General features: G+C 45.6%; 1 protein-coding gene across 1 annotated transcript in view; it reads left to right on the forward strand.

Moving 5' to 3' along the window:
• The window catches only part of slc1a4 (solute carrier family 1 member 4), a 72,729-nt gene that overhangs the window by 40,656 nt on the left and 5,663 nt on the right, over positions 1-26,410 (forward strand). The window contains exons 6-7 of the mRNA XM_065023034.1: positions 10,536-10,730; positions 11,169-11,303. Coding sequence (XP_064879106.1) covers positions 10,536-10,730; positions 11,169-11,303 — 330 coding nt within the window. The remainder of the gene's footprint in view (positions 1-10,535; positions 10,731-11,168; positions 11,304-26,410) is intronic.

Consider the following 26,410-nt stretch of genomic DNA (forward strand, 5'->3'; position numbering starts at 1 on the left):
CATTCATCAACCCGTATGGCATGACGAGCTACTCATAGTGCCCTGAGGTGGTACTAAATGCCGTCTTCCACTTGTCTCCCTCCCGGATACGCATCAGGTTGTAAGCGCTCCTGAGATCCAATTTTGTGAAGAAGCGTGCCCCGCGCATTGACTCTATCGCACTGGTGATGAGAGACAGCGAGTAGCTCTACTTCACAGTGATCTGATTGATACCCTGATAGTCAATACACGGGCGCAGACCTCCATCCTTCTTCTTCACAAAAAAGAAACTAGAGGAGGCGGGTGAAGTGGAGGGCTAAATGTATCCCAGCTCCAGGGATTCAGAGACATATGTTTACATAGTCACCGTATCTTCCTGTGACAGACGATACACGTGACTCTGTTAGAGTTGTGTAAATTTGAATCTGGTATCAGGATAAATATAATAATGAGTCACCGGTTGTATACTATGTATTTTTTATTAGCTAAGTAATAAATGGCAAATGCAACTTTCGTATATATGGGCTCGCTGTAATACCACGCAGGGCAGAACAGGGAACTGACAGGATGTATGTAAACAGTGTTCTTATACTGTGATGGACATAGTTCCAACCAGTCTGTTGGCATATCACAGTAGAGGCTGGGCGTGGTTTAAACTTGCTCAGCCTATTGCAGGCGCTCAGGCGGGTCCCCGCCTCTTGGCGCTTCTTGGAGTCCTCCCTCCGTCGATGTATAGATTCCTACTGTTCTGGTATTGTGCTATTGTGTTGTTCAGTATTTCTCCATCTCAATTAAACCTCGTGATGACCACCCCTCCCTATCACAACTTTGTAAGATACAGCAAGTCACACCACATGCTCAATATTGTTACATACAAACACAAGGACAAAGCATCTGCTGGGCTGTTATCTACAGTTTTGCAACATGCAGGTCACACCATGTTACTCAGTTCTTGTCACACACACAAACAGGCAAGTAGATGTAGCAAGCAGTTGTTTAATCTCATGATGATGCTCAAGTGCACAAATGCAAATACTTCACACAGCCAATATCAGATCATATTTAATCATATATATATGGTAATGGCTATAATGTAAAACACAGGATCCCACAACTCCTGGGAAGTGCTGCGTCTACCAGGAGATTTATCGCACAATCCCCCCGTCGATGAGGTGGTAATTTAGTCGCCCTCTTCTTATAGAAGGCGAGAGCCAAATCGGCATATTCTGATGGGATGTGCATGGTGGAGACCTGGTCTGGGCTTTCCAACGTAGTCGCACCGATGGAAACCACCCACACACCTCCCTGAGCACTCATGTGACCACCCCGTGAGAGCCCTCTGTTGCCACGAAATAGTGGGGTCATGACAGGCCAACCAGGGTAGACCCAGCACCATGGGAAACGCAGGAGAATCAATAAGGAAGAGGCTGATTCTCTCCTTATGACCCTCCTGCATAACCATGTCAAGTGGAGCGGTGGCATTCCTTATAAGCCCTGACCCTAGTGGTCGACTATCTTCGGCATGCACAGTGAAGGGCATATCCACAGGAACAATGGGAATCCCTAAACTAGGAGCAAATGAACAATCAATAAAATTCCCAGCTGCGCCTGAATCTACTAGGGCCTTATGCTGGGAATGCGGGGAAAACTCAGGAAATGAAATAAACACATACATGTGAGCAACAGGGGGCTCTGGGTGAGCCTGGTGCCAACTCACCTGGGGTGACACAATAGTGCCCTGCCTGCTGCCTCGACTCCCTGAGGAACCCTCCCCCCCAGCACCGACCAGCAGTGTGCCCTCTGCGGCCACAGATGGTACAGGGAATGGCCCCTCCTCTGGTCACCCTAAGTGCAGCACCTCCCAGCTCCACGGGCATCGGAGCGGAGGTGCTGGGGTGCTGGGGGATGGAACTGACAGGTCCCGATCCAGACGTCCGCGGGCAGTCAGCAGGTTGTCCAGCCGGATGGACCTGTCCACCAGCTTGTCCAATGTGAGGGTGGTGTCTCGGCAGGCCAACTCCCGGCAGACGTCCTTGCGCAGACTGCACCTGTAGTGATCGATCAGGGCCCTGTCGTTCCATCCCGCGCTGGCGGCCAGGGTCCGGAAGACCAAGGCAAAATCCTGCTCGCTCCTCGCCCCCTGCCTCAGGTGGAACAAACGCTCTGCATAATGGTCCAACGCCGCGTCTCCCTCACTCCATACGGCGTTGGCTCACTCCAGGGCTTTGCCTGAGGGGCGGGAGACGACGGCAGACACACTCTCACGCCCCGAAGGAGCCGGGTAGACGGTCGCCAGGTGGAGCTCCAGCTGTAGTAGAAACCCCTGGCATCCGGCAGCAGTCCCATCATACTCCCTCGGGAGCGAGAGTCGAATCCCGCTGGCACCAGGTGGAAGAGGGGTGGACAGTGGCACCTGTTGTAGTGGGGCGGTGGTGAAGGTGCTCGAAAACCTCCTTCTCTCTCCCAACGATCCATCGTCTACAGCAAGCGATCCATGGCTGTGCCCAGACGTTGCAACATGGTCGCGTGCTGCTGAACTCGCTCCTCCACTGCAACTGGTAGGGCGTCTGCTCCTGCTGCTCCTTCTTCGGGTGAGTGACTCTGTAAGGGTCCGGTGTGTAGCTGGTGTGGAGAATTAGGCGCAGGACAGCAAATATGAGTAATCAACATTACTTTGTACATTTGTCATTTTGAGTAAAAGTACATCACGAGCACACCACGACAGACCGAAAATACAATAAACAATCACTCACAAATACAACACGAGGAACAGAGGGTTAAATAATAAACAAGTAATTGATTGAGTGAAGCCAGGTGTGATAAGACAAAGACAGAACAAATGGAAAATGAAAAGTGGATCGGCGGTGGCTAGAAAGCCGGTGACGTCGACCGCCGAATGCCGCCCCAACAAGGAGAGGGACCGACTTTGGCGGATGTCGTGACATGAAATCTGATTGTTTTTTGCAAATTCTTTTGATTCGACAGAATTGGCTGTAGGGCAAACTGTTTTTCAAGGGAAGTGGGTGACAACTATCAGCCCTCAACAAACTGTAAAGATCAGTGGGTTCCTGTAAAGATCAGTGTATAGAACATTATCCTCACACAGGATCAGAAGATCAAAGAAACTGATCTGATGTGTATCAGATTACATTGTACATCTCAGATGCTCAGAACAAGAGTTAAGAAAAGCATGGAATGCCTGGAGCTGTTTTGCATCACCCCTCTATAGAACAAAAATATCAGCAATATACCGTTTTCAAATAATGATGTTAGGCAATAATCGTTTCTTGAGTGGATTAAAAATGGACTGTTTCTCCATGTAACCCACATACAAATTAGCATAGTTAGGAGCCATGGGGAATCCCATAGCAGTACCCTTCGTCTGAATAAATAAATAATTTAGAAACATGAAGTAGTTGTGTGTGAGTACTATTTCAACCAATATTATAATGCAGGCACTGGAAGGTAGTTCATTAGGGTCACGTTGAGGAAGAAAATGTTCCATAGCTTCAATAGCGCCCTCGTGTGGAATATGTGTATAACTACTCAACATCAAAAGTAGCTAACAAAGTATTATCAGGGAGAGGATCAAGAGATTTAATAATAGAGACCATACTGCTGATGTCCTTTACAAAGGAGGGGAGCTGTTCTGAGATCATACTGCTGATGTCCTTTACAAAGGAGGGGAGCTGTTCTGAGACCATACTGCTGATGTCCTTTACAAAGGAGGGGAGCTGTTCTGAGATCATACTGCTGATGTCCTTTACAAAGGAGGGGAGCTGTTCTGAGATCATACTGCTGATGTCCTTTACAAAGGAGGGGAGCTGTTCTGAGATCATATTGCTGGTGTCCTTTACAAAGGAGGGGAGCTGTTCTGAGATCATATTGCTGATGTCCTTTACAAAGGAGGGGAGCTGTTCTGAGATCATACTGCTGGTGTCCTTTAGGAGGGGAGCTGTTCTGAGATCATACTGCTGATGTCCTTTACAAAGGAGGGGAGCTGTTCTGAGACCATACTGCTGGTGTCCTTTACAAAGGAGGGGAGCTGTTCTGAGATCATACTGCTGATGTCCTTTACAAAGGAGGGGAGCTGTTCTGAGATCATACTGCTGATGTCCTTTACAAAGGAGGGGAGCTGTTCTGAGACCATACTGCTGGTGTCCTTTACAAAGGAGGGGAGCTGTTCTGAGATCATACTGCTGATGTCCTTTACAAAGGAGGGGAGCTGTTCTGAGATCATACTGCTGATGTCCTTTACAAAGGAGGGGAGCTGTTCTGAGATCATACTGCTGATGTCCTTTACAAAGGAGGAGCTGTTCTGAGATCATACTGCTGATGTCCTTTACAAAGGAGGGGAGCTGTTCTGAGACCATACTGCTGGTGTCCTTTACAAAGGAGGGGAGCTGTTCTGAGATCATACTGCTGATGTCCTTTAGGAGGGGAGCTGTTCTGAGATCATACTGCTGGTGTCCTTTACAAAGGAGGGGAGCTGTTCTGAGACCATACTGCTGGTGTCCTTTACAAAGGAGGGGAGCTGTTCTGAGATCATACTGCTGATGTCCTTTACAAAGGAGGGGAGCTGTTCTGAGATCATACTGCTGGTGTCCTTTACAAAGGAGGGGAGCTGTTCTGAGATCATACTGCTGGTGTCCTTTACAAAGGAGGGGAGCTGTTCTGAGATCATACTGCTGATGTCCTTTACAAAGGAGGGGAGCTGTTCTGAGATCATACTGCTGATGTCCTTTACAAAGGGGAGCTGTTCTGAGATCATACTGCTGATGTCCTTTACAAAGGAGGGGAGCTGTTCTGAGATCATACTGCTGATGTCCTTTACAAAGGAGGGGAGCTGTTCTGAGATCATACTGCTGGTGTCCTTTACAAAGGAGGGGAGCTGTTCTGAGATCATACTGCTGGTGTCCTTTACAAAGGAGGGGTGCTGTTCTGAGATCATACTGCTGGTGTCCTTTACAAAGGAGGGGTGCTGTTCTGAGATCATACTGCTGATGTCCTTTACAAAGGAGGGGAGCTGTTCTGAGATCATACTGCTGATGTCCTTTACAAAGGAGGGGAGCTGTTCTGAGATCATACTGCTGATGTCCTTTACAAAGGAGGGGTGCTGTTCTGAGATCATATTGCTGGTGTCCTTTACAAAGGAGGGGAGCTGTTCTGAGATCATATTGCTGGTGTCCTTTACAAAGGAGGGGAGCTGTTCTGAGATCATACTGCTGGTGTCCTTTACAAAGGAGGGGAGCTGTTCTGAGATCATACTGCTGATGTCCTTTACAAAGGAGGGGAGCTGTTCTGAGATCATACTGCTGATGTCCTTTACAAAGGAGGGGAGCTGTTCTGAGATCATACTGCTGGTGTCCTTTACAAAGGAGGGGAGCTGTTCTGAGATCATACTGCTGATGTCCTTTACAAAGGAGGGGAGCTGTTCTGAGATCATACTGCTGATGTCCTTTACAAAGGAGGGGAGCTGTTCTGAGACCATACTGCTGATGTCCTTTACAAAGGAGGGGTGCTGTTCTGAGATCATATTGCTGGTGTCCTTTACAAAGGAGGGGAGCTGTTCTGAGACCATACTGCTGATGTCCTTTACAAAGGAGGGGTGCTGTTCTGAGATCATATTGCTGGTGTCCTTTACAAAGGAGGGGAGCTGTTCTGAGACCATACTGCTGATGTCCTTTACAAAGGAGGGGTGCTGTTCTGAGATCATATTGCTGGTGTCCTTTACAAAGGAGGGGAGCTGTTCTGAGATCATACTGCTGGTGTCCTTTACAAAGGAGGGGAGCTGTTCTGAGATCATACTGCTGGTGTCCTTTACAAAGGAGGGGAGCTGTTCTGAGATCATACTGCTGGTGTCCTTTACAAAGGAGGGGAGCTGTTCTGAGATCATACTGCTGGTGTCCTTTACAAAGGAGGGAGCTGTTCTGAGATCATACTGCTGGTGTCCTTTACAAAGGAGGGGAGCTGTTCTGAGATCATACTGCTGGTGTCCTTTACAAAGGAGGGGAGCTGTTCTGAGATCATACTGCTGGTGTCCTTTACAAAGGAGGGGAGCTGTTCTGAGATCATACTGCTGGTGTCCTTTACAAAGGAGGGGAGCTGTTCTGAGATCATACTGCTGGTGTCCTTTACAAAGGAGGGGAGCTGTTCTGAGATCATACTGCTGGTGTCATTTACAAAGGAGGGGAGCTGTTCTGAGATCATACTGCTGGTGTCCTTTACAAAGGAGGGGAGCTGTTCTGAGATCATATTGCTGGTGTCCTTTACAAAGGAGGGGAGCTGTTCTGAGATCATATTGCTGGTGTCCTTTACAAAGGAGGGGAGCTGTTCTGAGATCATATTGCTGGTGTCCTTTACAAAGGGGGAGCTGTTCTGAGATCATACTGCTGGTGTCCTTTACAAAGGAGGGGAGCTGTTCTGAGATCATATTGCTGGTGTCCTTTACAAAGGAGGGGAGCTGTTCTGCGATCATACTGCTGGTGTCCTTTAGGAGAGGAGTTGTTCTGAGACCATACTGCTGGTGTCCTTTAGGAGGGGAGCTGTTCTGAGATCATACTGCTGGTGTCCTTTAGGAGGGGAGTTGTTCTGAGATCATACTGCTGGTGTCCTTTAGGAGAGGAGTTGTTCTGAGGTCATACTGCTGGTGTCCTTTAAGAGAGGAGTTGTTCTGAGATCATACTGCTGGTGTCCTTTAGGAGAGGAGTTGTTCTGAGATCATACTGCTGGTGTCCTTTAGGAGAGGAGTTGTTCTGAGGTCATACTGCTGGTGTCCTTTAGGAGAGGAGTTGTTCTGAGATCATACTGCTGGTGTCCTTTACAAAGGAGGGGAGCTGTTCTGCGATCATACTGCTGGTGTCCTTTAGGAGAGGAGTTGTTCTGAGATCATACTGCTGGTGTCCTTTACAAAGGAGGGGAGCTGTTCTGAGATCATACTGCTGGTGTCCTTTACAAAGGAGGGGAGCTGTTCTGAGATCATACTGCTGGTGTCCTTTACAAAGGAGGGGAACTGTTCTGAGATCATACTGCTGGTGTCCTTTACAAAGGAGGGGAGCTGTTCTGAGGTCATACTGCTGGTGTCCTTTAGGAGAGGAGCTGTTCTGCGATCATACTGCTGGTGTCCTTTACAAAGGAGGGGAGCTGTTCTGAGATCATACTGCTGGTGTCCTTTACAAATGAGGGGAGCTGTTCTGAGTTCATACTGCTGGTGTCCTTTACAAAGGAGGGGAGCTGTTCTGAGATCATACTGCTGGTGACCTTTACAAAGGAGGGGAGCTGTTCTGAGGTCATACTGCTGGTGTCCTTTACAAAGCAAGGAGACATGGGCAGGGCTCAATATCTTGCTTGATAAATTGAAGACACTCAGCCTCGTGGGTTCTGGGACCGTGTGAACGGTCCCCTCTGCCTCTGGTAGTTGTTTCTTCTTACCCCGTCGGGAGCGGCATCTCGTCGGTGCGCGTGTCCACGGCCACCTCCGCCCTTCCGTCCGTCCAGTCTCTCGTTGGATAAACATCTGCCACTGGAAGCAGAAGAGGCGCTGGTTGTAGTGTTGGTCAGACGGGCTGGATAGAAGGAAGCGGCATCCCTCCTGCGTCTGTCATGGAGAGGAGGAGCAGGACCTCGTCAGGGTTTCTCCAGAAGTAGACTTTATCCTCGGCCTTGTCTTTTTTGTCGTGGTTGAAAATCTTGATTTTAAGTTCCTTTATTTCTGTAGACAACTTGTCCTGGAGCGCTCGGTTAGTTGGCATCAGTTCATTGAATATACCATCATCATTAACGGCTCCTTGCAGAGCTGTGCGTTTCTCTTCAATCGTGTTATCCATTTCAATCAAATGTTTTTTCAACTGCTCAACAATTATCTTATCATGCTCCCTTTGGCTGTCTTCAAAGTGATCTTGTTTGGGTCTTAGACCAGTGTCAGGAAAATAATTATCATTCCACATCGTTTAAGAGCTTTTTGCATAGGATTCAGATCGGCTCAAACACACAAAGCAGCCAATCAGCGTACAGACAGTAATAAACATGAACAAACCAGTGTGACCTGGTTACCCAGTAAATCCCTCCACTTCTGTTAACCCAGTGTGACCTGATTACCCAGTAAATCCCTCCACTTCTGTTAACCCAGTGTGACCTGATTACCCAGTAAATCCCTCCACTTCTGTTAATCCAGTGTGACCTGATTACCCAGTAAATCCCTCCACTTCTGTGAACCCAGTGTGACCTGATTACCCAGTAAATCCCTCCACTTCTGTGAACCCAGTGTGACCTGATTACCCAGTAAATCCCTCCACCTCTGTGAACCCAGTGTGACCTGATTACCCAGTAAATCCCTCCACCTTTGTGAACCCAGTGTGACCTGGTTACCCAGTAAATCCCTCCACCTCTGTGAACCCAGTGTGACCTGATTACCCAGTAAATCCCTCCACTTCTGTTAACCCAGTGTGACCTGATTACCCAGTAAATCCCTCCACTTCTGTTAACCCAGTGTGACCTGATTACCCAGTAAATCCCTCCACTTCTGTTAACCCAGTGTGACCTGATTACTCAGTAAATCCCTCCACTTCTGTTAACCCAGTGTGACCTGATTACCCAGTAAATCCCTCCACTTCTGTTAACCCAGTGTGACCTGATTACCCAGTAAATCCCTCCACTTCTGTTAACCTAGTGTGACCTGATTACCCAGTAAATCCCTTCACTTCTGTTAACCCAGTGTGACCTGATTACCCAGTAAATCCCTCCACTTCTGTTAACCCAGTGTGACCTGATTACCCAGTAAATCCCTCCACTTCTGTGAACCCAGTGTGACCTGATTACCCAGTAAATCCCTCCACTTCTGTGAACCCAGTGTGACCTGATTACCCAGTAAATCCCTCCACTTCTGTGAACCCAGTGTGACCTGATTACCCAGTAAATCCCTCCACTTCTGTTAACCCAGTGTGACCTGATTACCCAGTAAATCCCTCCACTTCTGTGAACCCAGTGTGACCTGATTACTCAGTAAATCCCTCCACTTCTGTTAACCCAGTGTGACCTGATTACCCAGTAAATCCCTCCACTTCTGTTAACCCAGTGTGACCTGATTACCCAGTAAATCCCTCCACTTCTGTTAACCCAGTGTGACCTGATTACCCAGTAAATCCCTCCACTTCTGTTAACCCAGTGTGACCTGATTACTCAGTAAATCCCTCCACTTCTGTTAACCCAGTGTGACCTGATTACCCAGTAAATCCCTCCACTTCTGTTAACCCAGTGTGACCTGATTACCCAGTAAATCCCTCCACTTCTGTTAACCCAGTGTGACCTGATTACCCAGTAAATCCCTCCACTTCTGTTAACCCAGTGTGACCTGATTACCCAGTAAATCCCTCCACCCCTAATGAACACAGTCCATTAGCAGTGCATTGCTAGCAGGCTTTGTCTCCAAGGCTACACCCCACCCTATTCCCTCTATAGTGCACTACTTTTGACTAGAGCCTGAACATACACCTGGGCTCTGGTCAAAAGTAGTGCCATTTGGGACACAGTCATCGTCTCCAAATATCCTCTGCTGTAAGTAACCTGCTGTAAGTAACCTGCTGTAAGTAACCTGCTGTAAGTGACCTGATGTAAGTGACCTGCTGTAAGTGACCTGCTGTAAGTGACCTGCTGTAAGTAACCTGCTGTAAGTGACCTGCTGTAAGTGACCTGCTGTAAGTGACCTGCAAGTAACCTGCTGTAAGTAACCTGCTGTAAGTGACCTGCTGTAAGTGACCTGCTGTAAGTAACCTGCTGTAAGTGACCTGCTGTAAGTGACCTGCTGTAAGTGACCTGCTGTAAGTGACCTGCAAGTAACCTGCTGTAAGTGACCTGCAAGTAACCTGCTGTAAGTGACCTGCTGTAAGTGACCTGCTGTAAGTGACCTGCTGTAAGTAACCTGCTGTAAGTGACCTGCTGTAAGTGACCTGCTGTAAGTAACCTGCTGTAAGTGACCTGCTGTAAGTGACCTGCTGTAAGTAACCTGCTGTAAGTGACCTAAACCTTTGGCTGAGTTGTTCCAACCTCAATCTTCAGACTCTGGACCCCACCACCTCTCTATCTAATCCATGTGGAGCCAGGACATTCTGTGCTTCTACACCTGCATTGCTTGCTGTTTGGGGTTTTAGGCTGGGTTTCTGTACAGCACTTTGAGATATCAGCTGATGTACGAAGGGCTATATAAATACTATTTTATTTGATTTGGAGGGTCTTTACCATAGAAATAGAATGAGTAGAATGGCTTGTAACATGACTTCTATTCATTTTAGTTCTGTGTTATTTACCCTCTCTCTGTATGGAAAGGTTTTGGTTCAAGTTACACTACAATACGTTTTTCAGGTGTCTCTCTCTCTATCTCTCTCATTCTCCCTCTATTTCTCTCCCCTTCCTTCTCTTGCTATTCAATACATCTTTACTTGCAGAATACTCATGTAAATATTGTCAAAGCAGAGGAACTGAAGTTGCTAGTAAAGTACAGTAAAATGTTCTAGATGAATATGCTGTAATTGAACCACTGTGTCCTGTATCTCTCTCCTCAGCTCGGCGACCCTGCCCTCCATGATGAAGTGTGTAGAGGAGAACAACGGAGTGGACAAGCGGATCAGTCGTTTCATCCTTCCCATCGGAGCCACCGTCAACATGGACGGGGCGGCCATCTTCCAGTGTGTCGCGGCTGTCTTCATCGCTCAGCTCAACAACATAGAGCTCAACGCCGGTCAGATCTTCACCATCCTGTGAGTGGGGTGGGGTCAGAAGGAATGGTGGGTGGGGTCAGAAGGAATGGTGGGTGGGGTCAGAAGGAATGGTGGGTGGGGTCAGAAGGAATGGTGGGTGGGGACAGAAGGAATGGTAGAATGGTGGGTGGGGTCAGAAGGAATGGTGGGTGGGGTCAGAAGGAATGGTGGGTGGGGTCAGAAGGAATGTTTGGTGGGGTCAGAAGGAATGTTTGGTGGGGTCAGAAGGAATGTTTGGTGGGGTCAGAAGGAATGTTTGGTGGGGTCAGAAGGAAGGGTGGGTGGGGTCAGAAGGAAGGGTGGGTGGGGTCAGAAAGAAGGGTGGGTGGGGTCAGAAGGAAGGGTGGGTGGGGACAGAAGGAAGGGTGGGTTGGAATTTTGCGACCCTGTGTCTGATGCTCTGACAATGTATCACATGCAGTGGCTCTGTCCCCACAGTGTGACAGCCACAGCGTCCAGTGTGGGCGCAGCGGGCATCCCAGCCGGGGGCATCATCACCATCGCCATCATCCTGGAGGCTATCGGCCTGCCCACCAACGACCTGTCACTCATGCTGGCCGTCGACTGGATCGTGTGAGTAACACATGTACAGTATAGAGAACCAATACAGCAAACACACGCACGCACGCACGCACGCACATACACACACACATACACATACAAGTACACACACATACAGACAAGCACACACACACACACATAAACAGACAAGCACACACACACACACAGACAAGCATACACACATGGACAGACACATGTATGTACATTTGCATGGACATATGTACAAACACACACGCATAGACACACTCTTAATGTACTCACTCATTTTGGCCAGCTGCTATATCAAAATATCAGGTGTTATTTCCAGTAAGATACAGTAGACCTGTACAGTAGACAGTAGACAGTAGACCTGTACAGTAGACAGTAGACCTGTACAGTAGACAGTAGACAGTAGACCTGTACAGTAGATTGTATACCTGTACAGTAGACAATAGACAGTAGACCTGTACAGTAGACAATAGACCTGTACAGTAGACAATAGACAGTAGACCTGTACAGTAGATTGTATACCTGTACAGTAAACAGTAGACCTGTACAGTAGACAGTAGACCTGTACAGTAGACAGTAGACCTGTACAGTAGACAATAGACAGTAGACCTGTACAGTAGATTGTATACCTGTACAGTAGACAATAGACCTGTACAGTAGACAATAGACAGTAGACCTGTACAGTAGATTGTATACCTGTACAGTAAACAGTAGACCTGTACAGTAGACAGTAGACAGTAGATCTGTACAGTAGACAATAGACAGTAGACCTGTACAGTAGATTGTATACCTGTACAGTAAACAGTAGACCTGTACAGTAGACAGTAGACAGTAGACCTGTACAGTAGACAATAGACAGTAGACCTGTACAGTAGATTGTATACCTGTACAGTAGACAGTAGACCTGTACAGTAGACAGTAGACCTGTACAGTAGACAATAGACCTGTACAGTAGACAGTAGACAGTAGATCTGTACAGTAGACAGTAGACCTGTACAGTAGACAGTAGACCTGTACAGTAGACAGTAGACAGTAGACCTGTACAGTAGACAGTAGACAGTAGACAGTAGATCTGTACAGTAGACAGTAGACCTGTACAGTAGACAGTAGACCTGTACAGTAGACAATAGACAGTAAACAGTAGACCTGTACAGTAGACAGTAGACCTGTACAGTAGACAGTAGACCTGTACAGTAGACAATAGACAGTAGACAGTAGACCTGTACAGTAGACAGTAGATCTGTACAGTAGACAGTAGACCTGTACAGTAGACAGTAGACAGTAGACAGTAGATCTGTACAGTAGACAGTAGATCTGTACAGTAGACAGTAGACCTGTACAGTAGACAATAGACAGTAAACAGTAGACCTGTACAGTAGACAATAGACCTAGACAGTAGACCTGTACAGTAGACAGTAGACCTGTACAGTAGACAATAGACAGTAGACAGTAGACCTGTACAGTAGACAGTAGACAGTAGACCTGTACAGTAGACAGTAGACCTGTACAGTAGACAGTAGATCTGTACAGTAGACAGTAGATCTGTACAGTAGACAGTAGACAGTAGACAGTAGACCTGTACAGTAGACAGTAGACAGTAGACCTGTACAGTAGACAGTAGACCTGTACAGTAGACAGTAGACAGTAGATCTGTACAGTAGACAGTAGACCTGTACAGTAGACAGTAGACCTGTACAGTAGACAGTAGATCTGTACAGTAGACAGTAGATCTGTACAGTAGACAGTAGACAGTAGACCTGTACAGTAGACAGTAGACCTGTACAGTAGACAATAGACAGTAGACCTGTACAGTAGACAGTAGACCTGTACAGTAGACAGTAGACCTGTACAGTAGACAATAGACAGTAGACAGTAGACCTGTACAGTAAACAGTAGACCTGTACAGTAGACAGTAGACCTGTACAGTAGACAGTAGACAGTAGACCTGTACAGTAGACAAGACAGTAGACAGTAGACCTGTACAGTAGACAGTAGACAGTAGACCTGTACAGTAGACAGTAGACCTGTACAGTAGACAATAGACAGTAGACAGTAGACCTGTACAGTAGACAGTAGACCTAGACAGTAGACAGTAGACCTGTACAGTAGACAGTAGACAGTAGACCTGTACAGTAGACAGTAGACCTGTACAGTAGACAGTAGACAGTAGACCTGTACAGTAGACAGTAGACAGTAGAGACAGTAGACCAGTAGACAGTAGACAGTAGACAGTAGATAGACCTGTACAGTAGACAGTAGACTGTACAGTAGACAGTAGACCTGTACAGTAGACAGTAGACCAGTAGACCTGTACAGTAGACAGTAGACAGTAGACCTGTACAGTAGACAGTAGACAGTAGACAGTAGACCTGTACAGTAGACAGTAGACAGTAGACCTGTACAGTAGACAGTAGACAGTAAACAGTAGACCTGTACAGTAGACAGTAGACCTGTACAGTAGACAGTAGACCTGTACAGTAGACAGTAGACAGTAGACCTGTACAGTAGACAGTAGACAGTAGACCTGTACAGTAGACAGTAGACAGTAGACCTGTACAGTAGACAGTAGACTTGTACAGTAGACAGTAGACCTGTACAGTAGACAGTAGACCTGTACAGTAGACAGTAGATCTGTACAGTAGACAATAGACAGTAGACCTGTACAGTAGACCTGTACAGTAGACCTGTACAGTAGACAGTAGACCTGTACAGTAGACAGTAGACATAGACCTGTACAGTAGACAGTAGACAGTAGACAGTAGACCTAGACAGTAGACCTGTACAGTAGACAGTAGACAATAGACAGTAGACCTGTACAGTAGACAGTAGACCTGTAGACAGTAGACAGTAGACAGTAGACCTGTACAGTAGACAGTAGACTGTACTGTAGACAGTAGACAGTAGACCTGTACAGTAGACAATAGACAGTAGACAGTAGACCTGTACAGTAGACAGTAGAGACAGTAGACCTGTACAGTAGACCTGTACAGTAGACAGTAGACCTGTACAGTAGACAGTAGAGTACAGACAATAGACAGTAGACCTGTACAGTAGACAGTAGACCTGTACAGTAGACAATAGACAGTAGACAGTAGACCTGACCTGTAGACAGTAGACAGTAGACCTGTACAGTAGACAATAGACAGTAGACCTGTACAGTAGACAGTAGACCTGTACAGTAGACAGTAGAGACAGTAGACAATAGACAGTAGACCTGTACAGTAGACCTGTACAGTAAACAGTAGACCTGTACAGTAGACAGTAGACCTGTACAGTAGACAGTAGACAGTAGATCTGTACAGTAGACAGTAGACCTGTACAGTAGACAGTAGACCTGTACAGTAGACAGTAGACAGTAGACCTGTACAGTAGACAGTAGACCAGTAGACAGTAGACAGTAGACAGTAGACCTGTACAGTAGATTGTATACCTGTACAGTAGACAATAGACAGTAGACCTGTACAGTAGACAGTAGACCTGTACAGTAGACAATAGACAGTAGACCTGTACAGTAGATTGTATACCTGTACAGTAAACAGTAGACCTGTACAGTAGACAGTAGACCTGTACAGTAGACAGTAGACCTGTACAGTAGACAATAGACAGTAGACCTGTACAGTAGATTGTATACCTGTACAGTAGACAGTAGACCTGTACAGTAGACAATAGACCTGACAGTAGACCTGTACAGTAGACAGTAGTAGACCTGTACAGTAGACAGTAGACCTGTACAGTAGACAGTAGACCTGTACAGTAGACACAGATACAGTAGACAGTAGACCTGTACAGTAGATTGACCTAGACAGTAGACAGTAGACCTGACAGTAGAGACAGTAGACAGTAGACCTGTACAGTAGACAATAGACAGTAGACAGTAGACCTGTACAGTAGATTGTATAGACCTGTACAGTAGACAGTAGACCTGTACAGTAGACAGTAGACCTGTACAGTAGACAATAGACCTGTACAGTAGACAGTAGACAGTAGACCTGTACAGTAGACAGTAGACCTGTACAGTAGACAGTAGACCTGTACAGTAGACAGTAGACAGTAGACCTGTACAGTAGACAGTAGACCTGTACAGTAGACAGTAGACAGTAGTACAGTAGACAGTAGACAGTAGACAGTAGACCTACAGTAGACAGTAGACAGTAGACCTGTACAGTAGACAGTAGACCTGTAAGTAGACAGACCTGTACAGTAGACAGTAGACCTGTACAGTAGACAGTAGACCTGTACAGTAGACATAGACAGTAGACAGTAGACCTGTACAGTAGACAGTAGACCTGTACAGTAGACAGTAGATCTGTACAGTAGACAGTAGACCTGTAGACAGTAGACAGTAGACCTGTACAGTAGACAGTAGACCTGTACAGTAGACAGTAGACCTGTACAGTAGACAGTAGATCTGTACAGTAGACAGTAGATCTGTACAGTAGACAGTAGACAGTAGACAGTAGACCTGTACAGTAGACAGTAGACCTGTACAGTAGACAGTAGACCTGTACAGTAGACAATAGACAGTAGACAGTAGACCTGTACAGTAGACAGTAGACCTGTACAGACAGTAGACCTGTACAGTAGACAGTAGACCTGTACAGTAGACAATAGACAGTAGACAGTAGACCTGTACAGTAGACAGTAGACAGTAGACCTGTACAGTAGACCTGTACAGTAGACAGTAGACCTGTACAGTAGACAGTAGACCTGTACAGTAGACAGTAGATACAGTAGACAGTACAGTAGACCTGTACAGTAGACAGTAGACAGTAGACCTGTACAGTAGACAGTAGACAGTAGACCTGTACAGTAGACAGTAGACCTGTACAGTAGACAGTAGACAGTAGATCTGTACAGTAGACAGTAGACCTGTACAGTAGACAGTAGACCTGTACAGTAGACAGTAGATCTGTACAGTAGACAGTAGATCTGTACAGTAGACAGTAGACAGTAGACCTGTACAGTAGACAGTAGACCTGTACAGTAGACAATAGACAGTAGACCTGTACAGTAGACAGTAGACCTGTACAGTAGAGTAGACCTGTACAGTAGACAATAGACAGTAGACAGTAGACCTGTACAGTAGACAGTAGACCTGTAGACAGTAACAGTAGACCTGTACAGTAGACAGTAGACAGTAGATCTGTACAGTAGACAGTAGACCTGTACAGTAGACCTGTACAGTAGACAGTAGACCTGTACAGTAGACAGTAGATCTGTACAGTAGACAGTAGATCTGTACAGTAGACAGTAGACAGTAGACCTGTACAGTAGAGACAGTAGACCTGTACAGTAGACAAGTAGACAGTAGACCAGTGTACAGTAGACAGACCTAGACCTGTACAGTAGACAGTAGACCTGTACAGTAGACAGACCTGTAGACAGTAGACAGTAGACCTGTACAGTAAACAGTAGACCTGTACAGTAGACAGTAGACCTGTACAGTAGACAGTAGACAGTAGACCTGTACAGTAGACAATAGACAGTAGACAGTAGACCTGTACAGTAGACAGTAGACAGTAGACAGTAGACCTGTACAGTAGACAGTAGACCTGTACAGTAGACAATAGACAGTAGACAGTAGACCTGTACAGTAGACAGTAGACCTAGACAGTAGACAGTAGACAGTAGACCTGTACAGTAGACAGTAGACAGTAGACCTGTACAGTAGACAGTAGACCTGTACAGTAGACAGTAGACCTGTACAGTAGACAGTAGACCTAGACAGTAGACAGTAGACAGTAGACCTGTACAGTAGACAGTAGACCTGTACAGTAGACAGTAGACAGTAGATCTGTACAGTAGACAGTAGACCTGTACAGTAGACAGTAGACCTGTACAGTAGACAGTAGACCTGTACAGTAGACAGTAGAGTAGACCTGTACAGTAGACAGTAGACAGTAGACCTGTACAGTAGACAGTAGTAGACCTGTACAGTAGACAGTAGACAGTAGACCTGTACAGTAGACCTGACAGTAGACCTGTACAGTAGACAGTAGACCTGTACAGTAGACAGTAGACAGTAGACAGTAGACCTGTACAGTAGACAGTAGACCTGTACAGTAGACAGTAGACCTGTACAGTAGACAGTAGACAGTAGACCTGTACAGTAGACAAGACTGTACAGTAGACAGTAGACCTGTACAGTAGACAGTAGACCTGTACAGTAGACAGTAGACCTGTACAGTAGACAGTAGACAGTAGACCTGTACAGTAGACAGTCTAGATCTGTAGACAGTAGACACAGTAGACAGTAGACCTGTACAGTAGACCTGTACAGTAGACCTGTACAGTAGACAGTAGACCTGTACAGTAGACAGTAGATCTGTACAGTAGACAATAGACAGTAGACAGTAGACCAGTAGAGACAGTAGACCTGTACAGTAGACAGTAGACAATAGACAGTAGACCTGTAGACAGTAGACAGTAGACCTGTACAGTAGACAGTAGACTGTAGACAGTAGACCTGACAGTAGACAGTAGACCTGTACAGTAGACAGTAGACCTGACCTAGACAGTAGACTGTACAGTAGACAGTAGACAGTAGACCTGACAGTAGACAGTACAGTAGACAGTAGACCTGTACAGTAGACAGTAGACCTGTACAGTAGACAGTAGACAGTAGACAGTAGACCTGACAGTAGACAGTAGACCTGTACAGTAGACAGTAGACCTGTACAGACAGTAGACCTAGACAGTAGACAGTAGACAGTAGACCTGTACAGTAGACAGTAGACCTAGACAGTAGACCTGTAGACAGTAGACAGTAGACAGTAGACCTGTACAGTAGACAGTAGACAGTAGACAGTAGACCTGTACAGTAGACAGTAGACCTGTACAGTAGACCTGTACAGTAGACAGTAGACCTGTACAGTAGACAGTAGACAGTAGACCTGTACAGTAGACAGTAGTAGACAGTAGACCTGTACAGTAGACAGTAGACCTGTACAGTAGACAGTAGACAGTAGACCTGTACAGTAGACAGTAGACCTGTACAGTAGACAGTAGACAATAGACAGTAGACCTGTACAGTAGACAAGTAGACCTGTATAGACCTGTACAGTAGACAGTAGACAGTAGACCTGTACAGTAGACAGTAGACCTGTACAGTAGACAGTAGACAGTAGACCTGTACAGTAGACAGTAGACAGTAGACCTGTACAGTAGACAGTAGACCTGTACAGTAGACAGTAGACCTGTACAGTAGACAGTAGACCTGTACAGTAGACAGTAGACAGTAGACCTGTACAGTAGACAGTAGACCTGTACAGTAGACAGTAGACTGTACAGTAGACAGTAGACAGTAGACCTGTACAGTAGACAGTAGACCTGTACAGTAGTAGACAGTAGACCTGTACTGTACAGTAGACAGTAGACCTGTACAGTAGACAATAGACAGTAGACCTGACAGTAGACAGTAGACCTGTACAGTAGACAGTAGACAGTACAGTAGACAGTAGACCTGTACAGTAGACAGTAGACCTGTACAGTAGACAGTACAGTAGACAGTAGACCTAAGACAGTAGACCTGTACAGTAGACAGTAGACCTGTACAGTAGACAGTAGACCTGTACAGTAGACAGTAGACCTGTACAGTAGAGTAGACAGTAGACAGTAGACAGTAGACCTGTACAGTAGACAGTAGACCTGTACAGTAGACAGTAGACCTGTACAGTAGACAGTAGACCTGTACAGTACAGTAGACAGTAGACCTGTACAGTAGACAGTAGACCTGTACAGTAGACAGTAGACCTGTACAGTAGACAATAGACAGTAGACAGTAGACCTGTACAGTAGACAGTAGACAGTAGACAGTAGACCTGTACAGTAGACAGTAGACCTGTACAGTAGACAGTAGACCTAGACAGTAGACCTGTACAGTAGACAGTAGACCTGTACAGTAGACAGTAGACAGTAGACAGTAGATCTGTACAGTAGACAGTAGACAGTAGATCTGACAGTAGACAGTAGACCTGTACAGTAGACAGTAGACCTGTACAGTAGACAGTAGACAGTAGACCTGTACAGTAGACAGTAGACCTGTACAGTAGACCTGTACAGTAGACAGTAGACCTGTACAGTAGACCTGTACAGTGTAGACCTGTACAGTAGACAGTAGACAGTAGACCTGTACAGTAGACAATAGACCTGTACAGTAGACCTGTACAATAGACAGTAGACCTGTACAGTAGATTGTAGACCTGTACAGTAGACAGTAAACAGTAGACCTGTACAGTAGACAGTAGACCTGTACAGTAGACAGTAGACCTGTACAGTAGACAATAGATCTGTACAGACAGTAGACCTGTACAGTAGACAGTAGTATACCTGTACAGTAGACAGTAGACCTGTACAGTAGACAATAGACAGTAGACAGTAGACCTGTACAGTAGATTGTATACCTAGACAGTAAACAGTAGACCTGTACAGTAGACAGTAGATCTGTACAGTAGACAATAGACAGTAGACCTGTACAGTAGATTGTATACCTGTACAGTAAACAGTAGACCTGACAGTAGACAGTAGACAGTAGACCTGTACAGTAGACAATAGACAGTAGACCTAGACAGTAGATTGTATACCTGTACAGTAGACAGTAGACCTGTACAGTAGACAGTAGACCTGTACAGTAGACAGTAGACCTGTACAGTAGACAGTAGACCTAGATCTGTACAGTAGACAGTAGACCTGTACAGTAGACAGTAGACCTGTACAGTAGACAGTGGTAGACCTGTACAGTAGACAGTAGATCTGTACAGTAGACAGTAGACCTGTACAGTAGACAGTAGACCTGTACAGTAGACAGTAGACCTGTACAGTAGACAGTAGACCTAGACAGTAGACCTGTACAGTAGACAGTAGACCTGTACAGTAGACAATAGACAGTAGACAGTAGATCTGTACAGTAGACAGTAGACCTGTACAGTAGACAGTAGATCTGTACAGTAGACAGTAGACCTGTACAGTAGACAGTAGAGTAGACAGTAGACCTGTACAGTAGACAGTAGACCTGTACAGACCTGTACAGTAGACAGTAGATCTGTACAGTAGACAGTAGACAGTAGACCTGTACAGTAGACAGTAGACCTGTACAGTAGACAGTAGACCTGTACAGTAGACCTGTACAGTAGACAGTAGACCTGTACAGTAGACAGTAGACCTGTAGACAGTAGACAGTAGACCTGTACAGTAGACAGTAGACAGTAGATCTGTACAGTAGACAGTAGACCTGTACAGTAGACAGTAGACCTGTACAGTAGACCTAGTACAGTAGACAGTAGACCTGTACAGTAGACAGTAGACAGTAGACCTGTACAGTAGACAATAGACAGTAGACCTGTACAGTAGACAGTAGACCTGTACAGTAGACAGTAGACCTGTACAGTAGACAGTAGACCTGTACAGTAGACAGTAGACCTGTACAGTAGACAGTAGACAGTAGACCTGTACAGTAGACAGTAGACCTGTACAGTAGACAGTAGACAGTAGACAGTAGACCTGTACAGTAGACAGTAGACAGTAGACCTGTACAGTAGACAGTAGACAGTAGATCTGTACAGTAGACAGTAGACCTGTACAGTAGACAGTAGACCTGTACAGTAGACAATAGACAGTAAACAGTAGACCTGTACAGTAGACAGTAGACCTGTACAGTAGACAGTAGACCTGTACAGTAGACAGTAGACAGTAGACAGTAGAGACAGTAGACAGTAGACCTGTACAGTAGACAGTAGATCTGTACAGTAGACAGTAGATCTGTACAGTAGACAGTAGACCTGTACAGTAGACAGTAGACAGTAGACAGTAGATCTGTACAGTAGACAGTAGATCTGTACAGTAGACAGTAGACCTGTACAGTAGACAATAGATCTGTACAGTAGACAGTAGATCTGTACAGTAGACAGTAGACAGTAGACAGTAGACCTGTACAGTAGACAGTAGACCTGTACAGTAGACAGTAGACCTGTACAGTAGACAATAGACAGTAAACAGTAGACCTGTACAGTAGACAATAGACCTAGACAGTAGACCTGTACAGTAGACAGTAGACCTGTACAGTAGACAATAGACAGTAGACAGTAGACCTGTACAGTAGACAGTAGACAGTAGACCTGTACAGTAGACAGTAGACCTGTACAGTAGACAGTAGATCTGTACAGTAGACAGTAGATCTGTACAGTAGACAGTAGACAGTAGACAGTAGACCTGTACAGTAGACAGTAGACAGTAGACCTGTACAGTAGACAGTAGACCTGTACAGTAGACAGTAGACCTGTACAGTAGACAGTAGACAGTAGATCTGTACAGTAGACAGTAGACCTGTACAGTAGACAGTAGACCTGTACAGTAGACAGTAGATCTGTACAGTAGACAGTAGATCTGTACAGTAGACAGTAGACAGTAGACCTGTACAGTAGACAGTAGACCTGTACAGTAGACAATAGACAGTAGACCTGTACAGTAGACAGTAGACCTGTACAGTAGACAGTAGACCTGTACAGTAGACAATAGACAGTAGACAGTAGACCTGTACAGTAAACAGTAGACCTGTACAGTAGACAGTAGACCTGTACAGTAGACAGTAGACAGTAGACCTGTACAGTAGACAATAGACAGTAGACAGTAGACCTGTACAGTAGACAGTAGACAGTAGACAGTAGACCTGTACAGTAGACAGTAGACCTGTACAGTAGACAATAGACAGTAGACAGTAGACCTGTACAGTAGACAGTAGACCTAGACAGTAGACAGTAGACAGTAGACCTGTACAGTAGACAGTAGACCTGTACAGTAGACAGTAGACCTGTACAGTAGACAGTAGACCTGTACAGTAGACAGTAGACCTAGACAGTAGACAGTAGACAGTAGACCTGTACAGTAGACAGTAGACAGTAGACAGTAGACCTGTACAGTAGACAGTAGACCTGTACAGTAGACAGTAGACAGTAGACAGTAGACCTGTACAGTAGACAGTAGACAGTAGACAGTAGACCTGTACAGTAGACAGTAGACAGTAGACCTGTACAGTAGACAGTAGACAGTAGACAGTAGACCTGTACAGTAGACAGTAGACAGTAGACCTGTACAGTAGACAGTAGACCTGTACAGTAGACAGTAGACCTGTACAGTAGACAGTAGACCTGTACAGTAGAGACAGTAGACAGTAGACCTAGACCTGTACAGTAGACAGTAGACAGTAGACCTGTACAGTAGACAGTAGACAGTAGACCTGTACAGTAGACAGTAGACTTGTACAGTAGACAGTAGACCTGTACAGTAGACCTGTACAGTAGACAGTAGACCTGTACAGTAGACAGTAGATCTGTACAGTAGACAATAGACAGTAGACCTGTACAGTAGATAGACAGTAGACCTGTACAGTAGACAGTAGACCTGTACAGTAGACAGTAGACCTGTACAGTAGACAATAGACCTGACAGTAGACAGTAGATCTGTACAGTAGACAGTAGACCTGTACAGTAGACAGTAGACCTGACAGTAGACCTGTACAGTAGACAGTAGACCTGTACAGTAGACAGTAGACCTGTACAGTAGACAGTAGACCTGTACAGTAGTAGACAGTAGACCTGTACAGTAGACAGTAGACCTGTACAGTAGACAGTAGACCTGTACAGTAGACAGTAGACAGTAGACAGTAGACCTGTACAGTAGACAGTAGACCTGTACAGTAGACAGTAGACCTGTACAGTAGACAGTAGACCTGTACAGTAGACAGACAGACCTGTACAGTAGACAGTAGACCTGTACAGTAGACAGTAGACAGTAGACCTGTACAGTAGACAGTAGACCTGTACAGTAGACAGTAGATCTGTGTACAGTAGACAGTAGACAGTAGATCTGTACAGTAGACAGTAGACAGTAGACAGTAGACCTGTACAGTAGACAGTAGACAGTAGACCTGTACAGTAGACAGTAGACCTGTACAGTAGACAGTAGACCTGTACAGTAGACAGTAGACAGTAGATCTGTACAGTAGACAGTAGACCTGTACAGTAGACAGTAGACCTGTACAGTAGACAGTAGATCTGTACAGTAGACAGTAGATCTGTACAGTAGACAGTAGACAGTAGACCTGTACAGTAGACAGTAGACCTGTACAGTAGACAATAGACAGTAGACCTGTACAGTAGACAGTAGACCTGTACAGTAGACAGTAGACCTGTACAGTAGACAATAGACAGTAGACAGTAGACCTGTACAGTAAACAGTAGACCTGTACAGTAGACAGTAGACCTGTACAGTAGACAGTAGACAGTAGACCTGTACAGTAGACAGACAGTAGACAGTAGACAGTAGACCTGTAGACAGTAGACAGTAGACAGTAGACAGTAGACCTGTACAGTAGACAGTAGACCTGTACAGTAGACAATAGACAGTAGACAGTAGACCTGTACAGTAGACAGTAGACCTAGACAGTAGACAGTAGACAGTAGACCTGTACAGTAGACAGTAGACAGTAGACCTGTACAGTAGACAGTAGACCTACAGTAGACAGTAGACAGTAGACCTGTACAGTAGACAGTAGAGACAGTAGACAGTAGACAGTAGACAGTAGACAGTAGACAGTAGACCTGTACAGTAGACAGTAGACAGTAGACAGTAGACCTGTACAGTAGACAGTAGATCTGTACAGTAGACAGTAGACAGTAGACAGTAGACCTGTACAGTAGACAGTAGACAGACCTGTACAGTAGACAGTAGACCTGTACAGTAGACAGTAGACAGTAGACCTGTACAGTAGACAGTAGACAGTAGACAGTAGACCTGTACAGTAGACAGTAGACAGTAGACCTGTACAGTAGACAGTAGACAGTACAGTAGACAGTAGACCTGTACAGTACAGTAGACCTGTACAGTAGACCTGTACAGTAGACAGTAGACAGTAGACCTGTACAGTAGACAGTAGACAGTAGACCTGTACAGTAGACAGTAGACAGTAGACAGTAGACCTGTACAGTAGACAGTAGACCTGTACAGTAGACAGTAGACCTGTACAGTAGACAGTAGACAGTAGACAGTAGACCTGTACAGTAGACAGTAGACCTGTACAGTAGACAGTAGACCTGTACAGTAGACAGTAGACAGTAGACCTGACAGTAGACCTGTAGACAGTAGACCTGTACAGTAGACAGTAGACAGTAGACCTGTACAGTAGACAGTAGATCTGTACAGTAGACAGTAGACTGTAGACAGTAGACTGTACAGTAGACAGTAGACAGTAGACAGTAGACAGTAGACCTGTACAGTAGACAGTAGACCTGTACAGTAGACAGTAGACCTGTACAGTAGACAGTAGACCTGTACAGTAGACAGTAGACAGTAGACAGTAGCTGTACAGTAGACCTAGACAGTACAGTAGACAGTAGACCTGTACAGTAGACAGTAGACAGTAGACCTGTACAGTAGACAGTACAGTAGACCTGTACAGTAGACAGTAGACCTACAGTAGACAGTAGACAGTAGACCTGTACAGTAGACAGTAGACAGTAGACCTGTACAGTAGACAGTAGACAGTAGACCTGTACAGTAGACAGTAGATCTGTACAGTAGACAGTAGATCTGTACAGTAGACAGTAGACAGTAGACCTGTACAGTAGACAGTAGACCTGTACAGTAGACAGTAGACAGTAGACCTGTACAGTAGACAGTAGACCTGTACAGTAGACAGTAGACCTGTACAGTAGACCTGTACAGTAGACAGTAGACAGTAGACAGTAGACTGTACAGTAGACAGTAGACAGTAGACCTGTACAGTAGACAGTAGACAGTAGACAGTACAGTAGACAGTAGACAGTAGACCTGTACAGTAGACAATAGACAGTAGACAGTAGACCTGTACAGTAGACAGTAGACAGTAGACAGTAGACCTGTACAGTAGACAGTAGACCTGTGTACAGTAGACAGTAGACAGTAGACAGTAGACCTGTACAGTAGACAGTAGACCTGTACAGTAGACAGACCTAGACAGTAGACAGTAGACAGTAGACCTGTACAGTAGACAGTAGACAGTAGACCTGTACAGTAGACAGTAGACCTGTACAGTAGACAGTAGACCTGTACAGTAGACAGTAGACCTGACAGTAGACAGTAGAGTAGACCTAGACCTGTACAGTAGACAGTAGACAGTAGACAGTAGACCTGTACAGTAGACAGTAGACCTGTACAGTAGACAGTAGAGACAGTAGACAGTAGACCTGTACAGTAGACAGTAGACAGTAGACCTGTACAGTAGACAGTAGACAGTAGACCTGTACAGTAGACAGTAGACAGTAGACAGACCTAGACAGTAGACCTGTACAGTAGACAGTAGACAGTAGACCTGTACAGTAGACAGTAGACAGTAGACAGTAGACCTGTACAGTAGACAGTAGACCTGTACAGTAGACAGTAGACCTGTACAGTACAGTAGACCTGTACAGTAGACAGTAGACCTGTACAGTAGACAGTAGACCTGTACAGTAGACAGTAGACCTGTACAGTAGACAGTAGACCTGTACAGTAGACAGTAGACCTGTACAGTAGACAGTAGACCTGTACAGTAGACAGTAGACCTGTACAGTAGACAGTAGACCTGTACAGTAGACAGTAGACCTGTACAGTAGACAGTAGACAGTAGACAGTAGACAGTAGACCTGTACAGTAGACAGATCTGTACAGTAGACAGTAGACCTGTACAGTAGACAGTAGATCTGTACAGTAGACAGTAGACAGTAGACCTGTACAGTAGACAGTAGACAGTAGACCTGTACAGTAGACAGTAGACCTGTACAGTAGACAGTAGACTGTAGACAGTAGACCTGTACAGTAGACAGTAGACCTGTACAGTAGACAGTAGACCTGTACAGTAGACAGTAGACAGTAGACCTGTACAGTAGACAGTAGACCTGTACAGTAGACAGTAGACCTGTACAGTACAATAGACAGTAGACAGTAGACCTGTACAGTAGACAGTAGACCTGTACAGTAGACAGTAGACAGTAGACCTGTAGACAGTAGACAGTAGACCTGTACAGTAGACAGTAGACAGTAGACAGTAGACCTGTACAGTAGACAGTAGACCTGTACAGTAGACAGTAGACCTGTACAGTAGACAGTAGACAGTAGACAGT

Source organism: Oncorhynchus nerka, linkage group LG10 (assembly GCF_034236695.1).
Source record: "Oncorhynchus nerka isolate Pitt River linkage group LG10, Oner_Uvic_2.0, whole genome shotgun sequence".
NCBI classification, from domain to species: Eukaryota; Metazoa; Chordata; class Actinopteri; order Salmoniformes; family Salmonidae; genus Oncorhynchus; species Oncorhynchus nerka.